Genomic DNA, 13881 nt, shown 5'->3' on the forward strand with positions numbered 1-13881 from the left:
ACACTAACAGTAAGATGGAAATTGCTTTTGATATTACTTTGTTTTGTACATTCTGTTTTGTTGTGTACCCCTCCCACTACTTTTCATACCTAGCGGCTGATGAATGTTGACTGCCTGAAAGGACTCACTAAAATGATTTTGACCACAACACTGGAGAATAGGATAATGATGCGGAATAAGCATTTATTTTAAAGTTACAAAATATTTTAAGAAAACATATTTTACTTTACATAAACTGTACAGATGACATTGATATGACTAAATGATTCTGAAACAGGAACTAAAAAATATATTTTTATTAAATAGAAAAACGGGAGAAAAAAAATAGAATTAAAGATGAAAAATGAAGTGTCCACATGTGTATTGTACAAAATAGATAGAGAAAGGAAATAATATAACTAAGAAATAGAATCATCATATTGTACCCTGATACGTAGATTAGGCCTCTTATGATCAAACAGCATTGTACACAGAAAGTAACGTGATGGCCTCGCCATCTAATTATAATAATAAGCTCAAATAATATTGGCCTCTTTGGTTCCATTAATAGTTCAAATAAAATTTGTACAAAAAAAATACAATTTACTTCTAGAAAAATAACTTTCAATGGCAGTTTGTTTATTAACTAATCCCGCAACTTTTCAGTGCAAATGTCATAACAATCATTCGCTTTGGAAAAATGGAAGCGAAAGATCACATTTCAAGTATTTGATAAGAGGAGTTAAAGACTAGGAGAGGAGGAGAAGAAAGATCATTTCAGTCTGGTAGAGTTGTGTAGGTGGGCATGGGTGGGTTACTATACATTGCATAAATTACGTGGCACTTATTTATGACAGGACACTCAGTACCCCTTTGAAGGCATTTCAATATGCAAGTGCTATTAAGAGTGGGAGTGTGCATTTAAAGAGTTTAGTCTGCAAGTGCTACACTGCACCATCATGCCCTGTTGGCCCATAACAAGAGTCTCCTCCTCGTCCACTTCGAGGTCCACTTTATCGAAACAAGTAGGGGCAGTGCGGCCTCTGTTTTCTCTGGATGAAGTGTGTGTAGTTGTGCACTGTGCACAAAGTTCCATCTTCACCTTTCAACTGAGTGCTCGCCTGCAGTATGGTCACAGACAGGAAGAGAGAACGTGTGGTCCAATGTCAACAACAACATGTCAACAACGTTGTTGTTGTGTCATCACCTCACCTGGACAGGAGTGTAGTCCCAGAAAGGCTTTATTCAATAATAAGCGCAGGTTGATACACTTTCTGTAATAATTCCACCGGATCGAATGGGACAGTCATAGTGTCTTTGACAGTCTTTATGGAAGTGCTGGTGTTTCTAATTGTATTATCCGATGAATTGTCATTGTCAGTGCTTTTGTTTTGTCAATGTTCTGGTGTGCTTCAGTACTCAGGGAGGGGAAGAAGCCAACGTGCGGTTGGCTGATCCTGGACCTGTAAGCTTCCTTAAAGGTCCAATCCAGCCCTTTTTATCTCAATATCAAATATTTTCTGGATAACAATTAAGTACTTTACTGTGATTGTTTTAATTAAAATGGTCAAAAATAAACAAAAATAACTTCTTAGCGAAGAGCAATTTCTCAAAGAAAAATGTTGCTACGACTGTCTGGGAGTGGTCAGAGTGGTAAGGGGAAACTGAAAACGACCTGTTATTGTCAGAGAGGTTTGGAACTCTTTCTTATTGGTCTATTAACTAATTTAACACCTGTTGATGTCACTAGGCAGGCCAAAACTCCATCCCACCAAAACAGGCTGAAATTTCAGGCGGTCTTTTCAAAAGACTCTAAAAGGGCATTATCATAATTTTCACAGTTTCACAGTATTATTCCAACCACATAGTGTGGAAATATATATAAAACACGTTTTGACTGCACTGGGTCAATAAGCGCTTTTCTTTCCATCTTCATCAGAGAAGAGATAAAGTACAATTATTTTTCATCTAAAAATGGCCAACTAGAAAGATAATATAATTTGGTGATCAACCATTCCCTTCTCCTCCCATAACTCTGTTCTTAATATGAAATGGACAGAAACTGGCCTCGCTCAGCCAGATAAATAATCCATTAATACATGTTTGTTTGTGCCATTTAACTAAATATATAAATATATATATATTTAGTTATATGGTATATGTGTATCGTACAAAAAGGTCCTTTTGTACAAGACTTTTTAACTATAGTCGTTTGATTTGACTTTCAAAGTTCAAAGTAAAAAAAAAAACACAGACAGTCTCAGGCACAGCCACACTCTTCCACTATCATATTGGGCACGTCTCGTTTTACTATGTTGTACTCATCGTCGAAGTACAGCATAGACATGGTGCTGAGCTTGGTGGGGATACAACAGGAGTTGACCGAGCCGGGGCTCATGCCCCTCATCCGGTACTGGTTGACCACTGCCGTGTGGAACGACGACGCTGATCCCGGTACCCCCGCCATGTACGCCGGGCAGCTCCCCTCGCAGTAGTTACCGTAGTAACCCGCAGGTGCGATGATCCAGTCGTTCCAGCCAATGAGGCGGAAGTCAATGTAGAACTGCTGTCTGCAGCACAGACCTCCACTGCTCCCATCACACTCCAGGCCCCTCTTCCTGATGCGGTGCTTCCCTTCCACCTGCCGCGCCCGGACAACCAGGAAGGGCCTGTGTGAAGGGTCTGCTGTGTCGACTAAGATAGGAACCACGTTGGACGCCTCACAGCCCTCGCAGTGCACCTCAAGGTCCTGCCGCCGGCCACCCTTACCAAACACGGCCCTCACGGCCTCTGACATGGGGAATGTGTGCCAGCCACTGCGCTTAAGGTCCACGCGCTTCTCCACCAGGGTCCACCGACCTCCTCCCCCTGGCCCTGTTCCCCCCCCGGCTCCACCTGCAGTCCCAGTCCCTGCCTCCTTGTAGTGGATCTTCACTGTGACTTTTCGTCGAGGCCCTTTCTCGGAGCCGGTGGGCTGCAGCCTGAAGTAGAGCCACAGGTTGGCCTGAGACACGTACAGGTTCTGGTTCCCTTCACTGGAGATGAGGAAGTAGAGGCTGGACTTAGATGCTTGAGATGAAGTCAGCTCATCTGATGGAGAGAAGAAGAGAGGGATGTGGGTTTAGTGATATACTATATATTGTACAGCAGGGTTCCCCAACTATTTGGCCCTGCATGTCTTGTGAGCACAAAAAAATATATATAATTGTTGGACATAAAAGACTGTAAAAACACCAGAAAATCAGCTCCAAGTGATTTTAATTTTGGAAATTTGTTCCAAAGTATTCTGACACGCGTAACAATATGATTTTACTGTATACAAATGTAAGCTTGGTTTGAAATTCTTATAGTTTTAAGCAAATATTATATTTGTTTGGGCTTGACCATCCGCCCCCTGACCATCCACTCAAGAAAAAAATTGTCCCGCAGCTGAATCTAGTTGATGAACGCTGCTGTACAGTCAAGGGTCAAAAGAATAAACTAACATGATTTTTAAGAGCAAGTTAGAAAAGTTGACACAATTCACAAAGTAAAACACATAGTTTTCCAACTTCTGTCTGTGTGAATGAAAGTAATGTAACACTACATCTGAGTATAATTTGTAAGAGGGAGAAAGAAGTGGACAAACAACAACAAGGTGCATGAAGCAGGTAGCCAGGGAGGGAGCAGTTCAGGTAGCCAGGGAGGGAGCAGTTCAGGTAGCCAGGGAGGGAGCAGTTCAGGTAGCCAGGGAGGGAGCAGTTCAGGTAGCCAGGGAGGGAGCAGTTCAGTCACTTCTGTCTCCTCTCACCACTCTCTTTCTCACACATCACATGCTGTTAGCCTAGTTCCTTATAGGCTGTTTCTTCTGACAGCCCAGTTCTGGGAGCAGGCCCAGTTGGCCTCAGGTCAGATTGTGAAGACTAGCGACAGAACCAGAGATAGAGGAAGAAGGGGAATGGAGGAGAAGAGAAGAGGGGGAACGGAGGGGAGGGGGGTGGGACAAGGCGCGGGCCCCGGGGGGTTCATTGAGTTCGCTGAGGGCTGTGTGTGTGTGTGTGTGTGTGTGTGTGTGTGTGTGTGTGTGTGTGTGTGTGTGTGTGTGTGTGTGTGTGTGTTGTGAGGCACTGCTATGAAAACCCCTGAGCTCCCCGGAGCCTTTGAGACTGACAGCATAAAGACCCGAGTGAGGTATTAGGAGACAGCCGCGCTGCAGCCTGGAATTAAGCGCGTGGCCCTCCTAACCAAAAGCATGATGAGGCAAAAATAAAAGCCATTTACATGACACTGGCCACTTTCTAAAATGAAACAATGAAGAGATTCGAAATGTCTAAGGCATAATGGGGTTTGGGGTCGGCCATATCTTTTTTTAAGCCTAATGATGTCTTCCAAATTACTGTGAAAACCGAGAAGTTTCTGTTTAAGAGTTAGCCAGGATCGTCTTCGGCTGAGCACATGCTGAAGCGGCTAAATTACTTTGTTTGCAAACTGATTAGCGTGAGTTGGTGTCAACAGCTGGCCACCAAAGATGGTCCTTTGTAAAGCGACCCTATGCCTACAGAGTACTCCAGTAACAGTGACTTTAAATGAATGCACGCACGCACACACTCACACCCACACACCACGCGCACGCACAGACTCGCATTATCATACACACACACACACAAACACATACAGTGTAAACAACCATCCCTGTGGCAACAACAAAAGCACAAAGCATATTGATACCGAACCCTCAGGGTGCAGTCTCAAGCATTTAAGAAGAAAAGTATGCATCTGAAGTGTAGATGTAAAGGCATTGATGCAATAACAGTTTTAACCTGATTTAACTGCTGTCATTGCCCAAGGACATGAGTATATATCCTTGCCTCATTTCATATCATGACTTGCTGCTTGCCTCAACAGCTCCCAGTGATCAACAGGGGAGATCCTAGGCCAGGGCGTTTCTCTATCTGTGCCCTGAGTGACACTGTGTGTAAGGCAATGAAGTGCTGGGTGGAGAGAGATGGCAGTCTGAATCTCTAACATCAAAGATACTATACAGTCTGGACTGAAGCATTGTCATATTTTTTTTAAAATATGTGGTGGAGTGTATCTGTAGCTTTTCCCCTATATCCCATCAGTGAAAAAAATACAGACATTTTTGAATGACCCATAACTTAGGGTAGCTGAGACTGGCCACATTAAACTGGTTGCTGGAGTGGATTGAGAATCATCCTGCTGGAAAACACTTCAACTATTTACCTTTTCTTTGCTTTTAGAAAATCCCACAAAAACACATAGCCAGTGCTTGAACCAGGCTTTAGGGAGGTGAGTTCAGGAAGGAGGTGAGGTGATGGAGAAGGTTATGGAGGAGACCAGTTAAACAAGGAGGTGTGCTGCCTGGGTTAGTGTGACTGGGGTCAATGTGCTCCTGGGCCAGGCAGGGTTAGGGCAGGGGAAGGGAAGGGAGGTGAGGTTGACATCTGGGTGGACCTGTCTCTCTGGATGGAGCTAGTGCTGCTGCAGCTACACCTGCCTAAGCGTGTCTCCACCTGCGCCACCAACACAAGGACAGGGCAGGCAGGTAGAAAAGGTAGGCAATCAGGCAGAGAGAGAGAGAGAGAGACAGACAGTGTGTGTGCACGCATGTAGCAGGGTGCTATGCTCATTACTCAAAGTCTGTGTCGACAGAGACCAAATGGCGCGGAGCACCGTTGCTCTGACATGAGCCTCGCCTCGCAGTCAGACACACATGCACACACACACGGCTCTGACAGGCATCCCTTAGGCTGCTGGGGCACAACGCTCAGCTCAGCACTCCAGCAATTCCCACAGAGGGAAATAGGAGAGGAGAGGGGAAAAGAGCAGAACAGGTCAGGGTGAGCCCCAGAGAGCCCCATAAAGCGCCATAGAGCTGGACTTTTGGCCAGTAGTTAGTAAGCTGCTTTGCTGGTAGTGGTGGAGGAGTGAGTTTGAAGTTGTACTTAAAAAGCTTAACTCTTGATGGTTTAATAAAAGCTTTGAAAAGCAGTTACACATGGAAAAGCACATGTATAATGATGTATGAGCAAGGGGTGAATCTACAGTTAGTCAGAGCACCTGACATATACTCATACACACACACTTGGATTGAGTGTGATGTGGAAAATTCCATGAGCGGCTTCAGACAGGGCATGATTGACGTGTCTTCATGAAAGACCCTGTCCCAGAGTAAACCCAGCAGCCAGCCCTATAGCCCTGAGAGGGATACATCCCAAATGGCACCCTATTCCCTATATAGGGCACTATTTTTTACAGTTTTTTTCCAGGGCCCATAGTGTACTATTTAGGGAATAGGGTGCCATTTGGCACACAACCCAAGGACTGGGCCAGAGTTAATGACATCCAATAATGAAGTCTTAATTCGTGTCTTGGACCGGAGTCACAGGGAGTTCAACAGGTCCAAGCGGCTATACCAACGACAATCGAGATGCACACATCTCCCCCTGCACTCCGCTCCGCTCCCGTGGTTACGGGACACTGAATCCCTCCGCCAAAGCGAGGGTACGCGAGACTGTGTCATAAGAGACGGGTGGTTGGCACTGTTCCTCACCTGGAACCTTGGCAGCAAGCCTCAGCCTCTGCTCCGCTAGGCGGTCATGAGACTGAATACTGACTGAGAGATAAGAGCTATAGCTGTCTTTTTCTAGAGGACAGCGTCCCACACCATCAACACTTTTTTTGCCAGTAACGCTCACCACAAACTCCCCGAGGCCTCTACCAGCCATCCAGAAATGTCCACCACAAACTCCCGAGGCCTCTACCAGCCATCCAGTAATGTCTACCACAAACTCCCCGAGGCCTCTACCAGCCATCCAGAAATGTCCACCACAAACTCCCCGAGGCCTCTACCAGCCATCCAGAAATGTCCATCACAAACTCCCCGAGGCCTCTACCAGCCATCCAGAAATGTCCATCACAAACTCCCATAGGCCCCTACCAGCCATCCAGTAATGTCTACCACAAACTCCCCTAGGCCCCTACCAGCCATCCAGTAATGTCTACAACAAACTCCCCTAGGCCCCTACCAGCCATCCAGTAATGTCTACCAAAAACTCCCCTAGGCCCCTACCAGCCATCCAGTAATGCACACCACAAACTCCCATAGGCCCCTACCAGCCATCCAGTAATGCGCACCACAAACACCCATAGGTCCCTACCTACACACCTTGATCTTTGACTGTGACATCATTAAAGTCCCTCTGCTTGGGTCCCGGCCTGTGCCTGGTCTAGCTGCCTCTCTCCAGGCTGCTCCAGGGGCCTTGTCCCTCTTTCCATGCCCTTGCTGGCAGCCTGGGCTCTGGGGGTGAGTGCCAGCTGGCCTGAAGGCAGAGGGGGTCTAGAGAGCAGGGAGCAAAGCCAGTTCCATGGCACAATGCTGCACAAAGGCTCAAAGGTATCGTGTATAATGGAAAAAAAGCAAAGAGGCCTGGTTGGATGAACCTTTATATGACAAAAGCATTCTTTAGAAAATGGAGATATGGGCACACCATACACCCCCTCCCACCTCCTCCATCTCTCCATCCCCCGAACCCACGACTCAAATGTCTCATGCATTATTCTGAGCGTTTTCTTTTGTTTTCTCATGCTTTTTGTTCTGAATGTTGACATATTGGGTTTAGCAAGAATGCACAGTGCTCTCCCAATAATTGCCTTGCTTTTGTTCCCTTGTCATGAGTGTGCTTACATCATTTCTATTGGAGGGTGACAGCTAGGAACCCATCCAGGCTGATTGTATACTGTGTGCTACAGCGTTGCACTGTGGGACCGGCATCTCACTTTGTTTCTTAATGGTATGCTTTCTCTGCTAAACAAACACTACATCTCAAATATGATGTTCTCACTGCACTAACCTGGCAATTATTGGTTTCAGTTGTTAACAGACAATAGGTGTGTGTGTGTGTGTGTGTGTGTGTGTGTGTGTGTGAAGGGGGAAAGGAGGGGTTTATCTTCGGACCCTTAAGACTTAGCTACATACACATTCTCAGAAAGTTGGATAAATGGCCAATTGAAGGGTTTTTCCCTTAAAATAGAGCTCTATGCCTAAACACGTTTAACTGCTGAAATGGGACTCAGGGTGTTTTACTATTCCCTATACAACACATGGGGGCCATTTAAGGTTTCATTCTATAATGAATTGTTGAATGAATGAATGAATGAATGAATGAATGAATGAATGAATGAATGCATGCAAGTTGAAAAATGTTATGTGTCATGTTGACTTAGTGAAAGACCGCTGTATATCAGTTGAATTTTAAGGATATAGTCTTTCTTCAAAAACGGAAAACGAACATTAAAGGCATTGGCTGTAATAGGCTACACACATCTGGGTTGAGAACTTTACGAAACCCACTAGATCCCACCAGATGAGGCATTCAATCTCGATTATGAGGCAATTATATCGTGATTATGTAGGGTTGTATCCTGCGCAATTATGGCTGTCCTGATATGAATATTAATTCCTCGAATCCTCGGAGGGGATATGTGCTATATGCTCCTACTACACTTTTTGAAATTGAGTCATGACTCAGAACAATAAAGGGAGAGAAATGAGTTAGATAAATGCTCTGATTATTGATAATTAGGCTACCTGATTCTGCGAAGCTGATTATCTCCGAAGTCTCTTGCCCCTCGTTACTGTAGGCAGCCTGTCCATCAAGGTTGGGGATCTCAACCCTTCCGTCTTCTCGTAGTTTACCTGCGTGTAGCCGCCTCAGCGCTGTCACCATTGCCGCTTTCGGGATAGGATGTGTGATGTTGGGTCTTTCTCTCATTTGTAACCTGTTCAAGATGTGCCTCTTAACTGCTTCCAATAAGTCTATATCCACCCGTTCTGACGCCTCCGGCATACCGCACGAAGCGCACGACTCCTGGGTCACGGTTTGAGTCTCTGCCCCAGTTGTGCCCAAAGTAAAGCAGATGGAAAGGATGCAAGCCATTAAACAAGCCAACGTGAGATTATATCTTTTCATTTTCTCTTTTTGAGACTGGAATTCCCAAGCACGATGGAGAGGAAGAATATTGGTTATTCGATACAGAGAGCAAAGAAAGAGAGTTAGGCTACTTCACAAGTTTAGCATCCTGGTAAATATCCAGCTCTGCGCCAGCGGGAATAGTTTGCACATGGAACTATGATTGATGCACAAGTTAGGGTAATCCAAAAGAGTCCATGCGGTTTTTGTATTCCAAAGAGGTTGCTGTCAGGAGCTAATAGATTATTCCAGATGTTCTTATTTGCTTCCTCTCGAGCCCTGTAAAGCTTGGGTCCTTTTTGTGAAGCGCACTACAGTTCAGTTCTCATCTAAAGCACAATTCCAGAGGTGTTGGTTCTTAACCGGATTTCTTGACCGGCGAATCTGAAATGAGCACGGTGTGTAGTATGAATGGCACTACCGCGTCTGGCATGCCATTTCTTTAAATTTAACAAAACGAATTATTATATTCCATAACCTTTGCAAACCACATTTAGTATCTCACCGGTACGTGGGCTTTGTATCCGTTGATCAGGAGACGAAACGTTTGATGTGAAGTTCCAAATATGACGTTACCTTTACATTCAAATCACTCCTATAAACGCAATTTTAGGAATCCAACTAAATTGCAATCGAATTCATACCCAACTAATCCCTAGATCACTGTCTTGTTTGTCTACTGGTGAGTTTGAGTAGACTATCCTATGGGTGTGTGTATGCGACGGCTCTGCCTCTGTGTCCTGAAATAGATGCTGTTATCTTTACAATGTTCTCCTTTGCAATCACGACACGGAGCCCACGGCACACGGAAAGTTTTTATACAGGAGTTGAAACCACGTGGGGCGTTCCACCAACAGGGCTCAAGGGATTATACACTGCTGCTAGAACTATCTGGGAGGAAAGCGCCGCGGAGGATGGAGAGAAGACGTTCCTATGGTTACAATAAAAAGTAGTAGAATACGATAGAGAACACATTTTAACCCTACATTATAATTGTACACTTCATTGCCTCATAAAATATACTGTATTATAGGCCTAAACAGATAGATTGTCATTTTGAATAAATGTGGGGCTATTTCGGCAAGACATCTCATGCTCTAAAATTGGAAGGATTTGATAAATGTTGGTATTATGGTGTCTGAAATAAACAGATGAAGCGAACAAACATAAACATGGACGCACGTATCACACACATACACAATGTGTTTAAACCATCGGATTTTTGTAAGGTCCTACAAGTTTCGAAAGCCAACGACTTGTTTTTGTATGTAGATAACTCAGGATAGGCAAATCACTTGACTGCAATGGGATACCACTCATAATGCAGTGTTCATACTGAAAGGCGCGTGCTTTCTGTGCACTTTTACGCATGAGGAAAAATTTTTATAAACAGCGCCACCTTTTGTTGAAACACTTTCCCTACATTATTAAAGCAAGAATCTGAAAGAAATCTGCTATTCTTTTTGAGGAAAGTGCCAACACACCGATCAGAAAACAAAGGATGTCTAAATATATCAACATGTCCCGACCTTTATGTAGGTTAGTGGGACAAGTGAACTGGCGCATTAGCCAACATTCAAGCGTGGTCGTGGATTAGGCAACAGTATAGTTACTTTTCCAGGCAGAGGCTTTACTAGACAGTCACATAGAGACATAGGCCTGTGTGTGTTTATCTGTTTCTCTCTCTCTCTCTGTGTGTGTGTGTGTGTGTGTGTGAGAGAGAGAGAGAAGGAGAGAAAGAAGGGGCAGGGGGTGGTAATAGTAATTTATGTAATTAATAAAGATGAGTTCTAAACCCTATACCACTGCACAAACAGGGTCAAAACAACATGACTCAACTGTGCTTTTGCTTCATAGGCCTAGCATTGTCATGGGTTGTGCAACAGTATACTTACTTTTCCAGGCTTTGTTAGACAGTCACATAGGGACACAGGTGTGTGCGTGTGTGTGTGAGAGACAATGTAGTTTATAGGGTTGATTGAACATTTAAAAATGTTATTCTCTTCCAATGTACTTTAGATATCACATTTTTGTAAGGTACTGACAGTGAACGATTCGGTTTAGTGTGTAGGCTTATGGGTCTACATACTTATGACTTATCTGCTTTTACGTATGAGGAGAAATAAAATAAACAGTGCCACCCTTTGTTGAAACATCCACTACACTATTGAGCCATTAATCTGAAAAATCTCTGTTGATTATTTTTGATGACAGTACCAAGACGCTGATCAGAAAGCAAAGGCTGTCTAAAAATGTCAAAACGTCCAGACCTTGATGTAGGTGAGTGGGTCAAGTGAACTGTTGCATTAGCCAACGGTCAAGAATGGTTGTGGATTAGGCATAGGGACACAGGCATGTTTATGTGTGTGTGTGTGTCATTCATTAAGCTGAACTCTATACCACTGCACAAATCGGGTCAAAACAACATGACTCAACAGGGCTTCTGCTTCATAGGCCTATTACACTCTTAATCATGCCCATATTCAGTGGTCTCCATCATGATTGACAGAGAGAGCCTTCAGACCAGGGGTCAAAGTCATTTTGCCCATGAGGTCATTTCTGTAAAGGCTTCTCTGTAGCCACTTGACTGTGTTCATTCATTGCTTGTGTGTGAACTTCTTCTCCAACATGAAATCCTTTCTACTAATCTGAGAGGATATTGATGGGAGCACAAGTGGGGCCCATTGACATGTCGAAAATGCCTACAGTGCTGCATGTTTGACACCCATGCTAGACTGATGGAGAAGAGAAGGTGGACCCATAACCTGATTTCCTCCTGTAATAACCCTGTACTAACCTCATAATGCGGCAATGGAGAGACTATTTATTTAACATGTTGTGCTCTTAGTTTTGATATAAGTAATCATAATTGCCAGTGGTAACACGAAAATATTGTATCTCACCTTTTGAATTAGTAATCCTTCAGTAGAAGAACCTTGAGAATATGATGTCAAAAATCTTTGTTAGTACCTGGCGCCATCATGTGGAGTGAGAGCACATTGCATATATATGGAATATATTTTATATTTATCAGTATTTGAATAACATACACATATTAATCAGATGAAATGTACAGAGTGCAATGCATAAATATCATTATCATTTTTGGTGACTGCAATATCTGTGCAACATCGAGTAAAGCATACAGTGCAAACAAAGACAAAATAGTTCCATGCTTTTTTGGTATGAGTAAAAATAATTACCATTAGTGCCTTTTACGTCTCTGATATTTTAAGTAGAAATTGTGCACGAATATTGCATTTAAAAGCCTGTTACATTAAATTAAGTGCCCTTTAATATAGACTACAAGGAAAATTCCGTAAAACAGATTGTTTTATATGAATAAAGGCTTTTGACCCCTCTCTGCCTTCTCTTCTTACCTAACACTAATCTGTGAGAACAATATTTTCGGTGAACAAATGCTTCATTTTGTCGTTATAATAAGGTTGGTAGCAACATGTGAAATTTGTTGCAGCTCAAGTTGACTACAAAACCCACATTGCAATTATCTCGCTATGGTCTGGCTAGCATGTGAAGTAGCTAGTTATCTATAAAATCTCCTAAACAAACTGCACAATCAATTTTGGAGTCTACAATCTCACCATGTTCAACCTGCAGATCGATGTGCCTCACAGAGTGGAGTCTGACATTTGCAATGGCACCATGCAATGCACCCTGGACTGAAGTGGGGCAGACAAATAGGAGAAATGTGTTAGACCCTCTGTTAAATTACACGTTTCTCGAGGTAGGAATATGATCAGTGGCTCATTCGAGAGAAGACAACCTACCTTGTATGACATCGGGCAATATTGAAATCTGACATGTATGATAGACGTTTTCACGAGGTAAAAAGTCGTACTCCTATTAACTTCCAAAGTTCTGTATCCAATCTTCAAGGAAAATAGATTGAAAGGGAAACGTGTAGCTCTCGTAGTCGATACACTATATATTGATAAACAAATGTTCAGAGACACAAAGACTACTCCATGGATATTCTAAATATGACAAAGTTCCCATAGAGGAGTTGAATAATGGAAACACAATACTAGACATGGTACGGATTATTATAAAAACATTTTAAAAAGCAATAAAATACAACAATTGTTCAAGAAATAAACTACAACTACACCTTTCTAGATAGGGAATGGTGGAAAATAATTAGTTTTAGACTTTCCATTTATAGTATTTCATAAATCGATAAGACAGAATTAGAAGAAAGGATGATTAGCGAAATAATAAACCTTCAAATATAAGGACCTGGAACATAAAAGTACTCAATCAACATGGTAGAGATAAAACACTAAAAGGCAGAGTATGTGGGTATGTGTGCATGTATACACCCCTTTGATAGACCCATACACGAAGAAGCAGTACCTATGTGTTTTATGGGCCTGCAATAAGTAGCCTATACGCAGCCAAATCAGAAAGATGAATGTGGTCAGAGACCTACTAAAGTAGCACCGCCCTCTCAAGATTCTGAACCTGCCTGGCAGGGTTGGTCCTACAAAGCCAAAGCCCCCTGATGGGACGGCATAATATACAAGGAAATTCTCAAAGCTGCTAATGAGAACCCTGATGACCTTCTACCTAGCCGGTGGGGATTCTGGTGGGGTGCCCCCACCCAGGCAGTGACAGTGCTGGCAACACTAGCTGCAGTAACCCATGGGGAGGGATCACACTCGGACATTTAGAGAGGGCGCATATTATTGTGGCCCTGGTGACACAAAATCATCAAAGATCTGAATGCACAGAGATGCTTGGGAATAATGTCACAACGGAGGACCGCGTGTGGGTGTTTCAGGGGAAGGGGTATATCTGACCTCCATCACCTAAGACGTGACAATGGTTAATCAAATCTCCCCATTTTTGTATGTCTTCTCATACAGCTGCAACTGTATATGCATTCGTAAATCAAGGCCTTTCTAGAGTT

The 13881-nt window shown here is 43.4% G+C and overlaps 1 protein-coding gene across 1 annotated transcript; it reads right to left on the reverse strand.

Moving 5' to 3' along the window:
• Nucleotides 1-158: 158 nt before the first annotated feature.
• On the reverse strand, nt 159-9353 carry LOC115111131 (inhibin beta B chain-like). Its single transcript, XM_029637010.2, has 2 exons — nt 8570-9353; nt 159-3069 (listed from the first exon to the last, which is right to left on the reverse strand). Exons 1-2 carry the CDS (start codon nt 8949-8951, stop codon nt 2240-2242), a joined length of 1212 nt encoding a protein of 403 aa, XP_029492870.1. The 5' UTR covers nt 8952-9353; the 3' UTR covers nt 159-2239.
• Between the last annotated feature and the right edge of the window lie 4528 nt (nt 9354-13881).

The sequence above is a fragment of the Oncorhynchus nerka genome, linkage group LG3, assembly GCF_034236695.1.
Source record: "Oncorhynchus nerka isolate Pitt River linkage group LG3, Oner_Uvic_2.0, whole genome shotgun sequence".
NCBI lineage: Eukaryota > Metazoa > Chordata > Actinopteri > Salmoniformes > Salmonidae > Oncorhynchus > Oncorhynchus nerka.

What these genes read in the sequence shown, in the direction of transcription:
- LOC115111131 (XM_029637010.2), bottom strand. Translation starts at nt 8,951, where the DNA reads ATGAAAAGATATAATCTCACGTTGGCTTGTTTAATGGCTTGCATCCTT. An exon ending in AATCAGCTTCGCAGAATCAG is followed by an intron (nt 3,070 to 8,569) that starts GTAGCCTAATTA and finishes TCTCTCCATCAG; the next exon opens with ATGAGCTGACTTCATCTCAA.